This window comes from Terrapene carolina, unplaced genomic scaffold (genome assembly GCF_002925995.2).
Source record: "Terrapene carolina triunguis isolate 2854851 unplaced genomic scaffold, T_m_triunguis-2.0 Scaffold85, whole genome shotgun sequence".
Taxonomy (NCBI): Eukaryota; Metazoa; Chordata; order Testudines; family Emydidae; genus Terrapene; species Terrapene triunguis.
In genome coordinates, this window is record NW_020664436.1 from 50,061,423 (window position 1) to 50,084,208 (window position 22,786).

The following is a 22,786-nucleotide window of genomic DNA, read 5'->3' on the forward strand; positions in this document are numbered from 1 at the left end:
GTCCAATAAAAGAGAGTACCTCACCCATCTTGCCTCTCTGATATCCTGGGACCAACATAGCTACAACAACACTGCAAACAACATGTGAATTATCCCTATTCATGCTATCTAATTAATGTAAACAAGATTTTAACTTCAAAATCTCCTTGGGACCATTTAAAATAACAATTAGCCAAGGGCCAGAGTCCTTACTATGTTGCTGAAATTGCTCATTATGTAAATGGAGGAGGGGAGGGGTGTGATTCAGTTGTTTCTGGTAACATAGTTTTTCTGTCAAAGTAGATAGGAATAACTTTCCTAAATATCTTTTTAAAAACTTCTGTGCGGTATAGAAGTGTCTTTAAAATGGTGACAAAGTTATGTTCTGTCTACCTTGGTGACACAACTATGCTGACTGAAGCAATTTAAAAAAGTTAGCTTCAGTACTGTAGAAAAGACCTGTGAAATGAATACTCAACCAGAGTTGGGCACGTGAGGTGAGAACCATTTCTGCTCATCCTTTTCCATTTTCACGGATAGAAGGTGCCAATGATAGTGGGAATGACCTAGCTGCCCAGATCCCTTGTTGCTTCCACTTGCTGAAAACTGATTATGTAGTGTGCATCCGCTTGATTCTGCTGGATGATTCACTCTCTGTGGGTGTGGAGCTGGAGACCTCAAGGTTACTCCTGTTATGCTGTGTGGAAATTTTTCTTCCTAACCCCTCATTTGGTCCTCAGGGGCTGAAAAAATCTCTTTGGTTGTTTTTCCTTGGTGAGTGACTATCCATATTGGCCGAGTGTTAAAAATTAAGATATTTTCTCTTAAAAAATTGTTTCTTGCGTGTACAGTTCTAAAGCTCACGTTCCGATGTTTGCCTCTGCTTATGGTAACAATATCATGAAACTAAACTAAGCAAGCAACAATATCATGAAACTAAAACTGCTCTGTTTGCTGCTACAATTCAAAATCGTTTGAGCAGGTGTTTGACGTTGACAGTCTTCTGTTTCATTCTGCTGCTGTTTGGGAGAGCTGCAGGCAAATGGAGCAAGGAGGTGGAGTGATTCACAGAGGAGGAAGGTCCCTAAATATAGGCTGTGGGGATTTAGTTTGATCTTATAAAAGCAAGCATTTTATACTTGCATTTTCCCAAAGAAGTTAGACACTTGTGAAAGTTAGAAACATGTTACTCTTCTAAAGGCTTGTCTGCACATGGAGTTAGTCAAACTCTGACTTTTGCAAGAAGTGTCTAAGTGCTTTTGGAAAACAGCTATACCTGAATAGGTCCATGTTTAGACACTTTTATTTGAGTGTCTTTTTTCCAAATTATTAAATAATGTTGGGATGCAGAAGCATTTATGCGTCAATCCTACTTAACATTGAAAACCCGTGGAGAAATTCCTATTTAGTTCAGTGGGGGTAGTAGTGAGCCCTTAATTTACATATGGCTGTGAGGTGCTCAGATACCGTGGTGCTGTGGGCTGTAAAAATACCTAAATTGAGACCACGTTCATTTACTCTGACATGCCAGATAATGACTAAAATGTGATTCTGTTTCTACAAATCCAAATCTTCGTGTAGAACTTTTCTGTGCTGGACGCTTTGTACAGATCATGGAATGCTGAATTCTGGTGCAATGTTTTCCTAATATGCTCTTTGACATTCTGATTCCTTCTGTGTAAAAGAACAAAATTCCTTATACAATGAAACATGGTGGGTAGCAGATTAATTACTATCCATATCTTTTATGCTCCCATAAGACTGTAAAAGAAAACTCTATGAGAAAATATTAGGGTTTTAAATGCCTGTACATGTTTTTGGACGTTTCTGCATCCATAAATAAATAAATAAATAAATTAATAGAGATATCCTATCTTCTAGAACTGGAAGGGACCTTGAAAGGTCATTGAGTCCAGCCACCTGCCTTCACTAGCAGGACCAAGTACTGATTTTGCCCCAGATCCCTAAGTGGCCCCCTCAAGGATTGAACTCACAACCCTGGGTTTAGCAGGTCAATGCTCAAGCCACTGAGCTATCCCTCTCTCCATATCCATATCTAATATATCCATATATGTGTAATAGCCTTATTAGGTGTTGCATAGAGACCTTATAAAGTTTTCATTGATGTCATTTAAAAAGACGATTCCCGTTAGACCCTGTCTACATAGTATTTTCCTCAGTGATATTTTTGAACACATATTATGTTAAACAAACCTTTTGGAACAAAATTGTGCCTCATCCACATAAACCTTTTTAGGAAACAGAATATGCATGTCATTCAAAATAATGTTTATGTTTTACAGGAATTAATATTTCTGAGAGCACATTTCGAGAATTTTAAAATCACTTCATTGATTAACATCTAGAGGCCTAAGGTAAGATTAACACTTGGTTTATTTTGTCACTTTTTTATTTCTAGTCTGATCCTGGCTATTTAAAAGATGTAAATTGAATGGTTTCATCCTCCAAAGGCTACAGTATTTGTGAATGTAGGCTAAAATGTTTACTTCTAAAATTTCAGTATTCAATATATTTTGCATCTAGTAAAATGTTCTGTGTATGTGATGTCCAGTTGAGAATATGCCTACCCCTAGAATGTAGTTTGTAAATGTGTAATCAGTAATACTAAATAGTCACAGTGAAAATTTATGAACAGATTGCATCCTTAAAATGGAAATAATCAGGTTCTATTATGAATCTATTTTTAATCTCTTTTATTAGTCTGGCCGGAAAAATTGATTTGACTTGAAAATTGCCAGGCGTACCAGAAAACTAAGGAGAATTTGTCTGTAAACTTTGAAGAAAATTAGCAAATCTGGTCATAAAATTTTCTACTGTGTAAGAATTTTCAGTGAGATTTAATTGTAGTGTTGAAGAAAATTGGTTGCAATTAAGTAGTTTGATTTTAAAAAAATAAATATGTTAGAGTATGGCTACAAGTGCTACAGTGGCATAGCTGCCATACTGTAGCTATGCTGCTGCAGTGTCGACACTTCCTACATTGACAAAAGGTTTTTTTTAATCGATGTAGTGAAACCACCTCTCCAAGAGGTAGTAGGTAGATCAAAGGAAGAATTGTGTTGACCTAGCTGCATCTACCGTGGATGATGGGTCATCCTAACTACGTTGCACAGAGAGTGAAATTTTTCACAGCTGTGAGTGATGTAGCTAGGTCGATGTAATTTTTAAGTGTAGACCAGGCCTATGTGTGAGTAGTTTAATCATAGATGACTGGCAGTAGCTTAGAGAGAACATAGGGGACCTACATTTCATCTGGGTAAACAAGTTTTCCTGAAGCTCAAGTAATAGAGGACAGGGCCGGCTCCAGGCACTAGCGCAGCAAGCAGGTGCTTGGGGCGGCCAACGGAAAGGGGCGACACATCCGGTTATTTGGCAGTGGATCCCTCAGTCCCTCTCGGAGGGAAGGACCTGCTGCCGAATTGCCGCCGAAGAATGAAGCGGCGGCGGTAGAGCTGCTGCCAAAGTGCCGCCGATTGCGTCTTTCTTTTTTTTTTTTTTTTTTTTTTTTTTGGCCGCTTGGGGCGGCGAAAACGCTGGAGCCGGCCCCGATAGAGGACTGCCTTTTTGGAGTTAAAAGACTAAAGTTCTGGCTTTTGCAAGTTTGTGTTTTATCTAGTTCTATACACAATTGTTTTGTAGCCTTGGATTTATTTCAGAATGGCAAGTGGGTGTTTTTCTGCAAATTACAAAGAAAACTCATCAACCACTGTTTAAATCTCTGAGTTATCCTGAATGTCGAGCCACTTACTAGCAGTTATTTATATATAATGGAACCATGGTAGCCTTATTTTCACTTCCTTTGTAACTTTAAATTTTTTTTAATGTGGCATGAAAGTTTTGTTATGGATGCTTTTGAAAGTATACAATATGTTTGAGTCCACCTAGCTTAAAAAATACACTTGACTGGAAAACTTCAAACTTACATAGTGTTACATGCCAGTTTTTAAAAAAATATTAAGAGCTTGCATTGCATAAAGTGTATGCTGGGCCAGGAGAAATAGAATAGAAATGGAATACCCTGTGGATTATGCCTACTCTCTTCAGAGCAGTGCAATGCAGGGGGAGCTGCAGACTTGAACAAACCGAAGAAGCTCCAAAGCTCTGCGGTGCAGTGTGAGGAAGTGAAAATCAGGACCCCTGTCAAGCTCCTAAGCTCTACACTGACCATGGTTTTGTCTGTCTGTCTGTCTGTCTCTGTCTCTCTCTCTCTCTCTCTCTCTCTCACACACATACACACTTAAATGTTAAGGGAAGGTACATATACATTTAAATATGCTTACAGTTCATAATCTTTTAAATATACATGTGTAAAATGTCTCAGTGAAATTTAAGAGATTGCATAAACTGAGTGTTATATATATACCTACTTATAACAGTTCACTTTTATACTGTTATGTACTTAGGTTTCTTTAATTGGTAAAGATCCTTGTGGAGAGCGAGTAGGGTGTATAGGCACAGTAGCAACTTTAAGTTAAAGTTAACAAAGTTTTTGTTTTATTTTATATGTGTGTGTGTGTGTGTGACTGACTCCAACGTCTGAAAAATATACATAGCTGCATGACAGAACATCCTTGTTTTATTGCACTTGTATTGCCAATAATAGATAAAGGTTTTATAAAAGGGTTATATAAAGTGTCAGTATCAATACATTTTATCCCTTTGCTTTAACTTACTTTAAATCATTGTATAGCACTGCTGATTTTGGACTCTGAGGCACCTAAAACCAGAAGCTCCAAACTACTTGCCAGGAGTTTCAATTCAAGTCAGCACGCAGCTGACTCTTTCTCTCAAATGAATACAGTTCAACTTGAGTTATTTTCAAAGGAAAATGATATTGAAACAAAGTTATTCTGTTTTTAATAGAACATAGGGAAGTTTGAAACTCTAAACAGGAAAGAACCAAGTTGTGTGGGGTGTTTTTCCCCTATGGCTGATGTTTCTTTAAGATTATATCTAGCCAGGATTGTCAGTTTACGCAGCTAATGATCAGTTGAAAAGTGTTGAATTATACCCCAGGTATCTTTATTCAGTTAGTTGCTGTCCTCTTAAGCAACTTAAACCCTATAACAATTTTCATATTACTTTGTAAGAAAATTTTAAAAAATGAAACTTAAAAAAAATCCTTGATGGGAGGAAATGTGATTGAGGCTATGTAGCTTTAGTCCATGTGAATGAAAGGTAATACAGCTCAAAATTACTCTCTTTTAAACAGAATGCTGGGTGTTCCTTCATGTCTTTTTCTAAGGGTCAGCATATCAGGTTGTGCAGTTCTGGAAAGAGCTGCAAGTTTTGGGTGCATAACTTGCTTTTGTGCTTCCAGTAGTCAGTAATATTTTTTAAAGGCACATATTGTATAGATAAAAAAGTAAAAGATATTTTACTTAAATTGGCAGCTTTGGTGCAAATTGTCATCTGTGTTTGAAGCCTTCGAAGTAGCTCAGACTTATACTGTGAACTGAAGAAAGAAGGTAGTTTTTCTTTAATGCTACTTCTCCCATATAAATTATGGTTTCCATTCAGCGGTGAATAGATTAAAAAAAAAATAGGAAAAATCTTTAATCTGATTTCACACTTCTGAATTAAATTTTTCATGTGGAGAATTTTGAGTTGCTCAGGATGAAGATAACTTGTTTAAAAGTGAGATGAAAGGGAAATTGTCAAAATTGCATTAAATTGGCCTACGGTTTACATTCAGTGCTTGATTGCAGGTATAAAACACCTTCCAAGCTGCTACTACATCTCACTTGTCCAAAGTTGGAAAAACATGTTGACCAGAAAACCTCCCCTTCCCTATTAAATCATTGAGTTTTTGCTGAGGGGGGATTTCTTTGTCATCCTGGTCTCTCTCCCCTCCCCCCAAAAGCTCTTCCATCCAAATAGTTAGGACGCAAGAGATCTGGGGTAGTGGCTTGACAGCCCATCTCTGTCACGGATCTTAAGTCCATTATAAACTGATGAGACGGTTAGCAAAGCACAAGATTGTACAAAGTGCAGCAAAGTATAGGAGATCACATGGGAGGAATGCATATCTGAACAGTGTGTGCAAAGGAAAATCTCCAGTTTCCCCTCTGCTGCTGCTCCTAGTTGAGGGACAGATGCAGAACAGTCTGGGAAAGTTTGCATAGCTGTGCTGTATCTGTACTGGCAGGACTTCATTCTATAATTATAAAATGGATAAATCTTTTCTTTTTTAAACATCAGTAACTTAAAGAATCAGGATGGTCCAGTCAGTCTTGGATGTAATCTTTTTCTTCCCCAAAGTGCTAAAGTGGTATTTACTTTTATATAGTTAAAATCTTTTTGACTAGAAAAAAATCTCTCTCTCTCTCTACTAAGAGCCTGATTCATGATATAACAGTAAGATTCACTAATCTGGGCTACATGAAATCTAAATGTTTTCCCTTTGACTTTTTTTCATTGTTCTTTCTTTTGGTTAGAAGTAATCCACTGAAGAAAATGGGTAGATCTAATTCTAGATCTCATTCTTCAAGATCAAAGTCCAGATCTCAGTCCACTTCTAGGTCGAGGTCCAGATCACATTCTAGAAAAAAGAGATACAGGTAAATTGATGGTACTTTAATTTACAGTTCTTTGGGCTAATTTGATTTAATATTGTGTTGTTTAGTTGCTCTTTTAATATCTCCTCCACTTACATGTGGTCTTCAACAAAAGTGAATTTGAGATCTTAGTTCATCTAATTTGAATTCATCTTAGTTTTAATTCATCTTAGATGAACTAGATGTTAGTTCTGTTGCTTTAATCATTTAGTGCCTCACTTATTTTACCCTTAAACTTCTTCAAAGTGTAGAACAAGAATGCTAATTATGCTTCCTGATTTTTTTCCCCCCTTCTTTACATGGTACACCTCTACCCCGATATAACACGGGTTCGCATTCAAGGCAGTAAAGCTCTGACACGCTGCTCTGAGCAGCGTGTTAAGGGTGCCGGGCCGGGCCAAGGGGTTGGATAAGGGGCAGAGGGCCTCAGGGGCAGTCAGGGGCTTCCCCCCCCCCCCCCCCCCCGGGGGGGGGGGGGGCGGGGGGGGGGGGGCCTTCGGGGGCGGCACGGCCCGAGCGGCCCCGGGGATTGGTGGGGGGCCGGGGGGCGGCCGGCCCCCCTCCCTCCCCCCCGCCGGGCCGGTTGGGGGGGGGGGCCCCCCCCCCCCCCTGCACTCACCAGCAGCAGCGGAAGCGGAGCAGCCCAGCCCCAGCCTGCTCCACTCTGCCACCTCCCAGCCGCGGTGTTCCACTTCCCGCCACAGGTGAGTGCGGGGGGGCGTCCTTTCCCCAGCCTCCCCACACTCACCTGCGGCAGGAAGCGGAGCGCCGCGGCTGGGAGCTGGCAGAGTGGAGCAGGCTGGGGCCGCGTCGCTCCGCATCCCGCCACAGGTGAGTGCGGGGGGGCGTCCTTTCCCCAACCTCCCCGCACTCACTGGCGGCGGGAAGCGGAGCGCCGCGGCTGGGAGGTGGCGGAGTAAAGCGGGCTGGGGCCGGGCTGTTCCGCTTCCCGACGCTGCCGGGGAGTGCTTGTCAGGGGGTAGGGAGTGTGGATAGGGGACAGGGAGCAGGGGGGTTGGGTAGGGAGTGGGATTCTGGGGGTGATTAGGGACGGGGGTCTCTGAAGGGGGCGGTCAGGGAACAAGGAACAGGGAGGGCCAAAGCAAGTTCGATATAATGCAGTCTCACCTATAACAGGGTGGGATTTTTTGTCTCCTGAGGACCGCGTTATATCGGGGGTAGAGGTGTATTTCATTTGTGTGGTCCCTTTCCTAATGGCTTGTCACTCTCTCACATGGCTTTTCAAATCACAAGTAACTTGTAGTACTGACTTAATTTGCAGCATCAAACTGCTGGTCTTTTTATTTGACAGATTATACGTAACATAGTCAATAAAGATGAATTATAGAGTTAATTTCTCATGTACTTTTAGTGTATTCCCAACAAATTGCATTTGACATCAGGGTTTTAGTATAGTTATTTATCTTAAAGGATTTTTAAATTGTCATGTACTAACTTTTTTTCTTTTAACTTTAGTTCTAGGTCTCGGTCCAGGACATATTCAAGATCTCGCAGTAGGGATCGTGTTTATTCTAGAGATTATCGCAGAGATTACAGAAATAATAGAGGAATGAGACGCCCCTATGGTTACAGAGGAAGAGGTAGAGGGTATTATCAAGGAGGAGGTGGTAGATATCATCGTGGAGGCTACAGACCTGTCTGGAATCGAAGACACTCCCGAAGCCCTAGGCGGGGTCGTTCACGTTCCAGAAGTCCAAAGCGAAGGTCTGTGTCTTCCCAGAGGTCCAGGAGCAGATCTCGTCGATCTTACAGATCTTCCAGGTCTCCAAGGTCCTCTTCATCTCGTTCCTCATCCCCATACAGCAAATCGCCTGTCTCTTCCAAAAGACGTGGGTCTCTGGAAAAGCAGGCTAAGAAAACTGAGGGAGCTCCTCTGCAAGATAGCCCTTTAAAAAGTAAATCACAGGATGAACAGAAAGATACATTTGAACATGACCCATCTGAGTCCCTTGATGACTTTAACAAATCATCAGCAGCTTCTGGTGACATTTGGCCTGGCCTTTCAGCATATGATAACAGTCCAAGGTCACCCCATAGTCCTTCTATTGCCTCCCCACCCAGTCAGAGTTCATCTTGCTCTGATGCCCCTTTGCTCAGCACAGTTCACTCAGCTAAAAACACACCTCAACATTCACATTCCATTCAACATAGCCCTGAGAGGTCTGGCTCTGGTTCCCTTGGAAATGGTTCCAGTCGCTACAGTCCTTCTCAGAATAGCCCATTGCATCACATCCCTTCAAGGAGAAGCCCTGGAAAGACAGTCCCTTCACAGAGTGCTCCACGTGAGGAGGCTCGAATGCGCTCATTTTATCCTGAAGCTGGGGAACAGGAAACTGCAAAGGGTGGAAAGTTTCTAAAAAGGTAAGAACTGTATCTGTAAAAGTCATGTTGAGTCTTAAAATGTCCCCGCTCGGTCTGTTGAACTTCATTTAATTTACGTATAAGCCTCCTGAACTGCCGAATGAAACAGCCGTGACTGCTTACTAATTTCAGTCTAGTTATGCTTAAGCTTGACACATGAAGAGCATTCCTTTTTATTTTACTTATAAATTCTTGGCTTAGCTGTATCCTTGTGGAACATTTGGTTGTCCCTTTCCTTTACAGTGTATTTTTATATGTTCTGTTCACTAGTAGTATCTATTATGGGTTCATAAGAAAAAATTAAATGGGAAGGGGGTAGTGTATACCAGGTGTCTTCTGATTTTTATTTGCTAAAAAGAAAATACAGCTGTAGAAATCTTACTGAAAATGGACTGTTAACTTTTTGTCTGATTTCTTATAAAAATGGATTGAAAAATGAAGCAATTTGGCTTCTATCTATGCTGTTTATGGAACTGAAATTAAATTGTTCAGTCACTGAATTGCTATTCATAAATGTACTTATAAAGGCACCAGGATTCAGATTTTTCCCTAAGCAAATACATTGCTGCCAGTGAGTATATTGGAAACTATTAGCATGAAAATACTGTATTGAGATAGTGGGAGCTGAATGAAATAAGCATTAATTTTTAAATGCACTCAGCAATGTTAAAGGAGTTAGGATAGGTCTACACTTAAACTGCTATAGTGGCACAGCTGCAGCGCTTCACTGTAAACACTACCTATGCCAAAGGGAGGGGGTTCTCCCATTAGCGAAGATAATCCACCTCCCTGAGGCTATATCTACACTGAAGATACTACAACAGCAGCACTGCAGTTGTACCATTGTAGCATTTTCAGTGTGGACCCTATTTACGCTGCCGGGAGCGGTTCTCCTCTCAGTGTAGGTAACCCACCTCCCCGAGAGGTAGTAGGTAGGTCAATGGAAGAGTTATTTTGTTGACCTTGCACTGTCAACATGAGGGGTTAGGTCAGCCTAGCTACGTCTCTTGGGTCGTGGATTTTTCACACCCCTGAGAGATGTAGCTATGGTAGTGTAAATTCCCAGTGTACACAGAGGATTGAAAAGCCAGTTTACATAGTTGGTCACAGTATTCCTGAAGTCTTAGGCCTTGTCTGCACTACAAAGTTTTGTTGGCAAAAGTTATGCTGCTTTAATTAAAACCACTGTTGCATGTCCACACTAGCTCCTTGTGTTGGCAGAGTGCATCCACACTAACAGCTCTTGCATCGACACAGAGAGCAGTGCACTGTGGTAGCTATCCCACTGTGCAACTGGCTGCAAGGTGCTTTGGGAAGGATTTTCTATTCCTCATGGGGCAGGTACAGTGTCACATGATGCAGGTTTCTCAATTCCATCATTCCAGAGGCATCCTAATAGATTGTCCACTGCTTTTTCAACTGAAGAGTGAGGCGGGTGGGGAGGGAGAGGAGAGTGGTGTGTCTGGGGCTGGGGAGACAGCAGGCTGACGGACCTATCCTGAGGCAGGGGGAGAGGGACACCCCCACACACACACAACAGCCCCCCATCTCTGCTTGGCACAGCAGCCTGTTCTGCCTGCCTATAGTTCTGTGATCCCTTCCGAGTTCTCCTACACCACCTCAGCTGCGGGAGTGGCATCCTGAGCAGCTTGGTGAGGAATGTCAAAACAGCACAGCAATTCCCGCCCCCCTCTCCAGCAGCAGCAGCAGCCTGCCTGTCCCAGTGTTCCTAGTGCAGGGCAGAACAGGAGCATTCCACCTTAATGATTTGCTCTTTGTTCCCCAAACAGAACAGTACACCCAGGTGTCAGATACTTCCTGGAGCTTTGAAAGGGGAGGGGCGCATGCCTGCAGAGCAGCAGAGATCAAAACAGTGAGCAGAGTGCTCATGACAGGCTTTGTGGGATACTGGTGGAAGCTAGTTATGTGGACAAAACAAACTGCAGTGACTATATGGACCTTTTGTCGCTTTAACTTTGCTACAAAAAGCCTCTCATTGAGATGGTTTTATTTTGATGCCCAGAGTAGCTTTGTAGTGTGTACGCCTCCCCTGTTTTGTCTGCAAAAGGCAGCTTTTGCCAACAAAACTTTGTAGTATCAACAAGGCCTTACTGTGACTAATGACTTATGCCAATATAGAATTGTGGATCTTGTTACAAGCACAACAAGATTTTGAAAATGGTTTTTCATTTTTTCTCTTTTAATGGTACCCTTTTACTTTTGTTGAAAGAATTGTCCCTGAAATGTCAGGGTTCAAGAGTAAAATGCAAACTGAAATACTAAACTTTCTATGATTCTCCTACAGACAGAATGATAGGCATAAAAGTGCTTAAAGCTGGGCACCAAATTAAAACTCCCCAAACCACTAGTTTTAAAAATTCCAGTAGTCAATTTATGTAGAAAGGGATTATTTTCATATATATATATTTTTCAAAGGATAGCACATAAGTGGCTGTAGATGTAATAATAATGCTGTGCAAAAAAGTATATGCTGAACAGTTGAACTACTCAGTGGAATTTGTTTTTGTGTTGTGATTCTGTGATACTGAGGTGACTCAGAAGTGAAATGCAAATGAACTGGAATGAATGCAATCCAGAGTTACCATCCTCTTCTTTGCTATCCACAGGTACACAGATGAAGAGTCTAGAGTATACCTGCTTGATAGGGGTAATACCAGGGAGAAAGAGGCCCAGAAGGAGAGAGGATCAGAAAAAGGGAGGACAGAGGGAGAAAGGGAATGGGAGGATCAGGAAGCTTTAGATTATTTCATTGGTAAAGATGCTGGGAAACAAAAGTTCAGTGACTCTGAAGGGGAGGAGACAGAGGAGACAGAGGATTATGGACAGTTCAGAAAATCTGTCCTCGCAGATCAGGGTAAAAATTTTGCTACTGCATCTCACCGGAATGCTGAGGAGGAAGGAACCAAATACAAATCTAAAATTTCAATGAAGGGCAATAGAGAGAGTGATGGATTTAGAGAAGACAAGAGTTATAAACTTAAAGAGACTGGCTATGTAGTGGAAAGGCCTAGTGCAACAAAAGATAAGCACAAGGAAGACGACAAAAGTTCTGAGAGAATAATGGTGAAGAAAGAAACTCAGTCACCTGAGCAGGTAAAGTCTGAAAAGCTCAAAGAACTCTTTGATTACAGTCCCCCTCTACACAAGAATCTGGATGCGAGAGAAAAATCCACCTTCCGAGAGGAGAGCCCACTTAGGATCAAAATGATAGCCAGTGACTCCCATCGTCCTGAAGTTAAGCTCAAAATGGCACCGGTCCCTCTTGATGATTCCAATAGGTAAATTATCCCAATTCACAGTACACTTCCTCACCTGTGTACAGAGTTTACCTAGACATTATTTAAACCACTGGTTTCTTTTTGTCTCTCTTTCTTGTTGATGCATTTTAGACCTGCTTCCTTGACTAAAGACAGGCTGCTTGCTAGTACGCTTGTCCATTCTGTCAAGAAGGAGCAAGAGTTCCGATCCATCTTTGACCACATTAAGTTGCCACAGGCCAGCAAAAGCACGTCCGAGTCATTTATTCAGCACATTGTGTCTTTGGTTCATCATGTCAAAGGTATGTACTCAGTTTACCACAGCAATTATCAGTGTCGGCATTTAGAAAAATGATCGATTACAGATAAACCTGCTTAATGTCACTAGAGACAACTCAATTCTCTGTTTCTTCATACTGATTGATTCATACTTTTTTCCTTTTGAGAAAAGCTTATCTTAAAATAACCCCCAAAAAGACTGCACAGCTAGTCCCAGAAAACTATAGCAGTAATACTAATTTTGTATATCTTGATAAACTGTGTTATACAGTGAAATAAGCTGTGGACAATTTGTGAATTTTTGCACTCAAGTTTAAATGTTCTATATTTAAAAAACTATATATTGGTCAATATTTAGATTTCTTTGAGGTTGCTAATTCTCATGTTTAGTGATTGTGATTTCTGTTGGCAAATTACTCTATGTAATGTGAAAATACCGTAGAATCCTTTGATTAGGACATCCCAGTATCCCTCTTCAGAAAATATTTTTTTTAAAGTATGAAAGAATAAAAACTATGTGAAATAAATATACAAAAATAAAACTGATGAAATTTCATCTTGTTTTCATTCCTTATTTGGCAGTTTATGTGACACTGGAGCATAGAATTTCATACTTGGCAACTTGGCACTGTCCAAGTTCATCCCTCTTAAATGGATTATATACTAATTCTTTTCGGATTGAGCAGCAGTTATTACCATTCATTATCATTAGGCTAAATCAGTTCCTTGGGAAGCATCCCAGTAAAGAGGGATGATTTCCTATATCACAATAAAGTATAAAATACTCTGCAGGCTTATTAGTCAGAGACTCAGTATTGTCTGACTGAGTAAAGTCCTTTTGTCTAACATGTGAGGACATTTACAGAGTTTCTGAAATGAGCACCAACTTTTTTTTTTTTTTTTAGCAAAGCATTTCTTATTTGTTGCCAAACATGTCTTCTTCAGCTCTCTTAATGAACTAATTAAGACAAAATACCTTAGTGATGAAAATTGTTGGTGTTCAGAGCAGAAGAGGGAATCGAGTTTTTAAATTTCCTAGAATAAGAGCCACTTGATCAGATGACCAATTTTAATTTAACCGAAGTTATGCATTCATTATTAAGATAGTTTAGATATGCTAAATTGGTGTGCTGAACATCCAAAAAAGTGCTACATAATAAATAGCTAGAGGGACCAAGGCTTAGTAGTATTCTGAAATTCGAGTTGGTTGCAAAATAAGTATTTTTGCAAAGAGGATTTGTAGAGCAGTTATAAAGATTATTTAATTAAATAATCCTTTGCTAAGTACTAGCTGACTACATATTGACATTTGAAACCAAAGTATCTATTCTCTTTTTGATATGTCAGGGATTTAGAGCTTGATCCTACATTGAAGTTAGTGGCATAGCTCCCATTGACTTACATGTTGCAGGACTGGGGCCTGCAGGGGGCAGTGTTTCTAAATCTCTTGTATGTTGATGACTGAATAGATCACTTAAACTGTCTCTCTGTAAATGTGATAGGTGAAGTCTAACATCTGGCTGGGAAATATAACTGTTTATCAACCAGTCTGTGGCCAAGTTATTTGATGTGTGTATACCATATTTTGTTTCTAAAACTTTTAGCCTTTCTGCACACTTCAAAATTACTTTTTTGTGATCGGATTTTAGTAACTTTTCATTTTTTAAAGAACTGAAGTTATGATTCATTATTGGTGTGATGCAACTGGTCTGAACAGCTCTTTATTAATATAGAGCTGAAAATGCCCAGTGATGTTTTCTTTTTCATTGTAACTAGGTCCTGGAATGTGTTTTGAAATGGCAAAATCCATGTTACAAAAGTAAAATAGCTGTTGAAAGATACAGATGCAAAAACAGGCAAAGTTGAACCTTCTGTCTTCCTGGCAAAAATGGCATAAAAACTGAGTTGCTAGCTCAAATTCCTGGGTTTGATGGAATTATGATTGAGGCACTACCCTTGTAGTGGCCGTTTCAAGTTTTAATGATTGGTTATGAGACATGTGCTGGATGTTGGGCGGTAAGTTGATACAGATGTATGTTGACCTGTTAAGCAGATAGCTTGCTTCATATGTAACATTTCATAGTTCATGACTTTATACGTCTTTCTATTTTACATTTAAACACATTTGTTGAGCTGGTCTTTAAAAATTCAGTGTTGCTATTACTAATTTTAACTGTCTCAAAAGCCAAAAGAAAATTTATTTGTTAGAGAAGCTGTCAGGTTTGCCAAGATGCCAGATGCTTAAATGAATATATTCAGCTGTAGGGCTGTTAATTGACTTTGATAATTTTATCATCTCTGTTTCTAAAGGAAAAGTTGCATTCTTTTAAGAAATAACTTACGTTTAATAAGTCTATATGTAATTCTTGATGCATAAATTGTTTAAATGTTCTGTCAAAACGAATTCTATCTTAAGTTAAAAATTAAATTTATTTGGAAATTCTTTGTTCCCTGCAAATACTGACTCAAAATAACTTCATCTGCTCCTCTGGGCAAAGTGTAAAGAAGGAAACCTAAACAGCTGCTCCTTTTCCTCCATTAGAGGAAAATGTGACAGTGAAAAGGGAAGAGTCTGACTCTAATGAGTTTATGGTGCTTGAATTAGTTCTAGTACTAGCAGGGCATACCTGTGAGGAAGCTTGCAGTGGTGTTGTGCGCTGCTATTATCTGCTCATTGAGGCTACAAGAAGGGTAAGAGTGGGAAAAATTCTCTAACAGATTTGCCTCTTCTTCTGATAAATTTTTAAAATATTTTCATTTCTTTTTGCCTGCTATGTATCTTTCTGTCAGGAATGGAAATACTTATGTAGGTGGAATTTAACTAACTAGACAGAATTTCTCCTCTGTAACCAACAGAACAATACTTCAAGTCAGCTGGAATGACCCTAAATGAGAGGTTCACTGCGTATCAAAAAGCTACTGAAGAACATTGCACCCGGCAAAAGAGCCCAGAAATACACAGGTATATGCCAGTTGCATTACTAGATGCTGCTTATTTCAGTGAAATAATAAATTATATTTCTTATAAGAACCCATAAATGCTTTTCTAATTACCTCTGAATTCTTCACCTGAGAGAAGCATGAACTGGTCTGAGCACAGGTCCGAACTCCAGCTCTATATGTCGCTTTGTGGCAAGTCTTTTGTCTGCCTCAGTATCTCTTTTGGGCTATACTTAACAGCCTCACATGCAGTATTGAGCATTGAGGCTTAAGTATTTTGAAGATGGAAAAACACCACTTGAGTGCTTATTATTCTCATATGTGAACTAGTTCATATTGTGACTTCATCATTAACTTTTGAACTGCATTAATAATTTACAGCAGTTTGAAAATAAAAACCTGAGCTGTGTTAGTGTCTGAAAGGTAAGCAAAGGTAGGGCATATGTATATCATTGCTAACCATTGGAATTAGTTATAAAAGGCTGCATGCCTTATTTTGAGTATGTTACATGTGTGAAGTTAAAAATACTCTCTCTCTAGTAGTAGTCTGCATCAAAGAAATATTTTTTGAACTTTTTTTTTATTTTCTACTTTTAAAGGGATGTTATTAACTGCTGCTTAGCGTGAGTTAGTTTTAATGATCTGATCACTTTTACAGAGCTCTTGAAATACATAATCCATTAATGCTTTTACATCTTTAAAAATAAGGAAAAAGCAAAATGTCATAATTGCACATGTGTATGTTTAATGTACTTCATTGGGCAAAACCAGATTTTTCATTATCTGAATAGATTTAAAGGGATTATAGGGACCAAATACTATAAATAAAAAGATCATGCTGCTGAAAAATAGAGTAGCTCTTGATTTCTTTGTTTTCTCAAATGTCCAAAAGAAACACAGGAAGCCATAAACGATCCCCTGCGTGTATGGCTAGACACTTTTTTTATTTTACATTTAGGAGGATTGACATCTCTCCAACTGCCCTGAGGAAGCATACCCGTTTAGCAGGTGAAGAGAGAGTCTTTAAAGAAGAAAGTCAAAAAGTAGGTTCTGAATTAATATTAAATTGGTATTCTAGATTTAGTAAAATAATGTGTATTTCCTTTTGAGTCTAAACTTCAGGGTGGAGTATTTTTTCTTTTGATTTGTATTTCTAGCCCAAAAAGTACTTGGACCTAGACTATTTCTCATCTCTGGCCTTGGACAAAATATGTTAGCAACTTCTTGCCTAGATTCCAGGATGTTTCCTTCCAGTTTTCCTGATTTTTGCAGCACTTAGCAGACCCAAGGACTAGAAATCAAGAAAATAGCTCATTTGCAGCTGTTGTAGCTGAATTAATCAGCTGTTTATGCTGTTCTAATAACACAGTTCTTCAGAATAAATTGTACTAAATATTAATCCACCCACACAAACCTGACAGTTCGCTTGTAAAAATAGATCTCCCTGGTGATTTGGTGGAACATCTTCTCAGAAGCTAAATTCCTAGATAGTTTAAAAAAATCATCAGGCATAGACATATAAAAGTCAAACAACTTTCTGTCATTAAAAATCGACTGAATGTTCTGAATAGTGTTGAAACTAGGCAAACTTTATTACTTCTTTAGAAATTTGGAGATAGTGCAAATGGGAGGCCAACTTCTATCTCGTCTGGATTTTTCCATTTTAAAATGCTGTTCCTGAAATCTCTTCCTTTCACAGGGAGATAAAAAATTAAGATGTGATTCTGCTGATCTTCGGCACGACATTGACCGTCGTCGAAAAGAGCGAAGTAAAGAACGAGGGGACTCTAAAGGTTCCAGGGAAAGCAGTGGATCAAGAAAGCAGGAGAAAACTCCAAAAGATTACAAGGATTACAAATCTTACAAAGATGACAGGTAAATATTTGAACTTTCTAAGTAGGTTTTTTAGTTTCTAATTAGCCTTTTGTAATTGTAAGCTTAATTGCTTTCAATTTTCACTGTGTAATGGAACATTTAAATTTAAACAATTAAAATTATTTGTTTTACAGCAAAAATGTATTATCTGTCTTTTACACGGCTTATGGTGGATGAGGACAAAAACTTTGGAATAGCAAGCTAACACTGAAAAAAAAAATGACAAATTAATCTGTCCTATTATCCAGGCTACATCAGGAGGTTGGACTTCAATGCAGTACATTTCTGTAAACAGTTTGTGTAAGAACTTTGGTTCGTTATGCTTGATTCCGCACTTTTTCAACTCATAACACCCAGAGTGTGAGAATTTTTACTGATGTCTAGGTTTAACATGGGTGAGAAGGGAGAAGTATTTATTTTTCTAAAGCCAGTGGGCTGTTTTTAAAGAAAAATGTTAGTTTTTAATAGTTATGTTTCAGTGGATACTTTATAGCTGTGGTAAGAGATTTCAGGTATGACCTAATGGGTGTTGTATTAAAATCTTGTAAATTGGGTCAAAATACTGCCAATATGGGGTTACTCAATACAGAGTCTTGCATTAGGTTTTTTTTTTTTTTCCTCTTGCTTTACACTGGGCATATGATGGATTTTACTTGTGCTTCATTTTTCCCATTTCCTTTCTGCCTCTGGTATCCACACTGTCATCCACTGGTATCCACATAGGGATGCCCAGAATATATCTGCTATTTTCAACAATATGTGGAAACTCAATTAACTTAAAATTTATAACTTTTGCTCTAAGGGTTTTCCTCCCTTCTTCTTTCCCTTTTGCTACCCCAAAAATGGCAGTTAAATAGGCCACTCTTCGTTGAATCAAAAACCAGAGAATTAATTTTGCAGTCTACTGGTTTCCAACTAATTAGCAGTAGTATTTGCACAATATATTTTAAATATATGGAAGGAGGATGAAAAGTGAAATTATACTCCACCTTAAAATCTGAAATACATATTTATGGATGATTTATAACCTGAGGGGGAAGTAGCTTTTACATAAACAGAGACCTCCATTAGTGTAGCATGCTACAGGGTATCTATTTTTAAAACAGCACAAAGTATGTTTTTTATTTTTCAGTAAACAAAAAAGAGAGCAAGACCGTTCTCGATCTTCCTCATCTTCATCCCCATCTTCCGCCTCATCCAGTTCACGAGAAGAAAAAGATGGCAAGAAAGAAAGAGATGAAGAGTTCAAAACCCACCATGAGCAGAAAGAATATTCAGGTTTTACAGGAGTCAGCAGGCCGAGAGGCACCTTTGTAAGTCTTTCTCTGCTCCCTCCAAAACTTTCATTGCTATACTATTGTTACCTTAAAGCAGTGTTAGGTAAGTGGCGTGACTCTAGGATCCATCCTCCCAAGATTAAGATGTGCAGTGTTTCATTTTAGAAGTATCATGTAACCGATTGCTATTGTGTGCTGTTCAGAGTTTGCTTGGATCTGAATGTTTTGATTACTCAAACCAGCTAAAAATGAAAAACAAAAGGTAACTAACAATAGTTTAACAAGCTGAAGTGTCTAATAGTGTAGTGCAGTCTTTGTTAATTATTCAGAATAAGAAGTCTCAAACACTTTCATATTATGGACCACAGCAGAAGTGAGAAATCTCTTTTTAGACAACTCTCCTTCCAAGACTTCCTTCACAGCAACAATAGCAATGGGTTAGAGAAGAGTCTTATCAGAACAGTAATAAAGACACGAGGAAAAAAAATCCAAATCCTTGTTAATGCTATGGGTGTCGCTGCTTGCTTATTTCTTGCTACTTTGTATCTGTGCAGTTGGTTTCTTTTACTTGGGGCAGGATTTTAAACCTACTAATATCAATTTATTAAAGCTACATTTTGCTATTTGTTGTCTGTAATCCCCAGTGCTTCCAATTTTTCCAGGTCACTTTGCAGTTTGGTTCTGCTCCTCTGTGTTTGCCACCCCTTCAATTTTGTTGTTATCCACAAACTCGTACATGCCTAATTTATATACCTGACAGCCATGAAGCAGCTGTGCCGGGGAAAGCAGGGCTGCTTGCTTTTGTTTGTTAGTGTGTCTCTGAATGTCCTGGACTGGACTACAGTCAGCAGCAAAGCTAACTGGTTGAAGGCTGGAAGGTGGTTAGCGTTGTGATTTGGAAGTGTGTTGACCAAAGTCCACAGACAGTAGTTTTAAAATTCACTACTCAATAAAATGATGTAAACAGCATGTTAATGTAGTTCACTGATACTAAACTGGAACATGTGCAAACACCAGTGAGGACCAAAAAACAGTAAAAAAGACCTAGAGATTAGGAACATAGGCAGGAAGTAAACATTAGGAGCTATAACTTTGAACATTGCAAGCTACATCTTGGGGGAAAATTCCAAACATACAGATTTTTTGGGAGGGAGTAACTAAACTCCTTCATGTAACCTGTAATACTGAATCAGTTATGCTGAAAGAGAGGATAGATTAGACATAAACAAGCAATGTTATATGACTACAAAAATGGCCAGTACCTGACAGATTAGCTTGCACCTTCTGTCTACAATCATAAACTAGATCATATAGTTTTTACCAGTACAGGTAAAGTGAAATGTCTTTGTCCTCTAGTTTAGTAGGCTATTCCAGTTCACGGTTTTTATTTTGGATAAAAAAAACCTTTAATTTGAACAAAATCTTCTCTTTTGCGTTTGGGGCTATTATGGTATAGGCTGGCTGGCTGGCCAAAAAGGAGTAGATTTGCTTAGGTGCCTATTCACCAAAAATCATGACTGAGATTTCCACCAGCAGGCTGCAGTACTTATTTACAAAATGAGACAGACACACACACATTTTGTATAATGTAAACCCATAAACATAATGAAAGCATTCGTATCTGTTCTTCTGTCAGAGTGAATAGAAGCCTGCAGTCACATTTTCTGACCTTACAGTCCCTTAAAGGTTTTTCATGTGAACTCTTCCCAGACTGAAAAGGAGCTGTCTTTATGCTAAGAGTCTGCTCCTCTTTTTCTGTCATGCCCTGAAACAGGTAGGCCCACAACAGTAGCATGATTATGGGCTATATATTACCTAGACTGCTTTATAATGTAGGATTACTAAAATAGCCCCCATAGCCCAACTCATATGATTGATGGAATTTCAGCCTCCGGAATTAGCTGATTTAGGCTTTGATCTTAGCAACATTCTGTTTCCCAAATGTTATTTCCTCCTCCACAGTGACAATGTCCCCGTCATACTCTTAATTTTGCAATGAAGAGGATTCAGAGGATATCAGAGGCCAAAGTATTTCCTAAATTTATGCATTTAGTTTCCAGATTACCTTTCTAAAAACCCCCACTTATGTTCTTGTACAGTCTTCTTTAATATTATATATCCAACACTTTTCAAATTATCATTCTCAAATGTCTCCACTTTAGTTTGTTACTTTCAATGTCTTGATAAATCTTGTGAATCCTCCACTGGTCTGTTTAGTCTGATTCTATTCAGAGATAAGTAGTATTCTTTTCTGCAGTCCTCCCCTCTTTTTGGTCAATCAGTTCCCTCAATTTCACATTATGGGTAAACATATACTAAAAATCCCATAAACATATTTGAATGCACTTCAGCTGAATGGAGAGGATTGTTAGCTCAAAGTGAACACCTAATGCATTAGACTTAAAGTATTACATGTGAATTCTTAAATTGCTGTTTTATGTTTATGTATTGAGGAAAGAATACTGAAATAACATTTTGGTTAATACAGTTGAACTTGAATATTTGCTTTGTGACTATATGCATATTGATTAAATACATAAACACTTTGGTTAATCAGTTTCGAATTAGGGGCAGAGGAAGAGCCAGAGGCGTTTTTGCTGGAACAAATACTGGTCCCAGCAACTCAAATGCTACTTTTCAAAAGAGACCGAAGGAAGAGGAGTGGGATCCTGAATATACCCCAAAAAGCAAGAAATACTTCTTGGTGGGTGCTGGAAAACTTATTATGTATAATGCATGCATCTTTTATCAAAGCATATTTTATAACTGATGTTAACGAGGCAGTGTCTATGTGCATGCTGCTTCTGTACTGGTAGCTGTCAATGACTTTAGCATATTACTATGAGAGCATCAGGGTCCTAGTTGGCCCAGTACCTGCTTCCCTTCTGTCCTTCTGCAGCAGAGTGGTGGGCAACAGTAGCAGGTCACTTCAGAGAGGACATCCCCCACCACTCCTGCTTTTTTCCCATATTTGGGGTGGAGAATGAGGAAGAGTGACAACCTACCACGCACAGCCTAAAATGTTAAAACAAACACATACAGACCACCCAGACTAACTCAAGTGTTTTCCCCCAGTGGATTTAAAGCAGACACTGATGCTTGGTGCCTCAGCTGTGCTGAGAGTCCTGTAAAAGTAATGTGTCATGAGTAGATGGCAGCATACAATATTGGGGCGGGGGGAATAGGGGGAGGCGGCACGGTGCACATGGATTGGCTCTGGTAGCAGCAGCCCTGCTGCTCTCAGTAGAGTAGTGAGATGCATTAAAGTACTCTGAGATCTGTTAAATATTACTTTCCCATACTGGTATCAAAAGAAGGGTAGTTAAGATCATTGACCAAGATATCTCTTACTTAACTTGTTGAATATGCAGCCTCTCTTCTGCTTGTGCTGCTTAAGCTCTCTTTAGTAAGTGGATTTTCCAATGATAAAATACTAATACTTTAAATGGTAAAAATTACAAGTTCATTTCTGATAAACTTTCTACGTTTGTATAGTGATATCTGAACTTTAGTCAGTAAATTAGTATAGAGTAATAAGTTTTATACAGGAATATCTCCACCAATAATTCTGGAAGGAATTTTAATGGGCTTAGGCAAGAGGAACTTTAGTGTTGTTTCTTCACTCTTTTGGGGTCCTTAGAACACTTTAGTTGTGTTTCTTCCTCATAGAAGGGATTAACAGTTTTTATATATGAAACCTAGGGCCTCTGCTCTGCTCTCATCTCATACAAGTAAACCTGAATTTTCCCACCCCCCCCAAAAAAAATCCAAATCTGTTTTTGAATTTGAACAGGGTCTCCTGTCCAAAACTTGTTTACAAAACTTTAATTTTTATTAAGGTTCTGAAGACTTATAAGATTGGGATTTACCTGTAAGCCTTATTTTCTAGTCAAGCAGCTAATGGAAGATGTTCTGTCATCCTCAATAGTAGCACTAAATTCCAAGGGTTAAGCACTTTTTCAAATAATGTTACAAATACTGAATGGGGGAAAACTGCATTATAAAAATTACATCGCAATGTGATTTTACTATACAGTGAGGTAGGTTCTCAGAGCGCTACATCTATGTTATCACTTTTGCTTAAAAGAAACCACTTTGGCCTTTCTAGAATATGAAGTACGATTTTTGTGATATTAAAATAAAATCAACAAAAATAAGTTTGTAGTAAGAGAGAGGCTAGAGGAATTTGCCTATTAAT

At 38.9% G+C, this 22,786-nt stretch overlaps 1 protein-coding gene across 8 annotated transcripts in view; it reads left to right on the top strand.

Moving 5' to 3' along the window:
• Positions 1-22,786, top strand: part of BCLAF1 (BCL2 associated transcription factor 1) — a 29,033-nt gene that overhangs the window by 3,964 nt on the left and 2,283 nt on the right. For 5 of the 8 annotated variants that reach the window (XR_002908573.3, XM_026649800.2, XM_024207942.3 and 2 more), the window contains exons 2-11: positions 2,283-2,354; positions 6,438-6,560; positions 8,034-8,939; positions 11,567-12,238; positions 12,350-12,519; positions 15,353-15,458; positions 16,395-16,479; positions 17,136-17,311; positions 18,444-18,624; positions 21,146-21,292. Coding sequence is in view for 6 of the 8 variants with exons in the window: in XM_026649800.2 (XP_026505585.1) it covers positions 6,457-6,560; positions 8,034-8,939; positions 11,567-12,238; positions 12,350-12,519; positions 15,353-15,458; positions 16,395-16,479; positions 17,136-17,311; positions 18,444-18,624; positions 21,146-21,292 (2,547 nt within the window). In the remaining 2 variants the exon portion in view is untranslated. Of the gene's footprint in view, positions 1-2,282; positions 2,355-6,437; positions 6,561-8,033; positions 8,940-11,566; positions 12,239-12,349; positions 12,520-15,352; positions 15,459-16,394; positions 16,480-17,135; positions 17,312-17,445; positions 17,573-18,443; positions 18,625-21,145; positions 21,293-22,786 lie in introns of those variants that run through there. The other 3 variants (XR_002908574.3, XM_026649802.2, XM_026649803.2) reach the window with 3 other exon arrangements.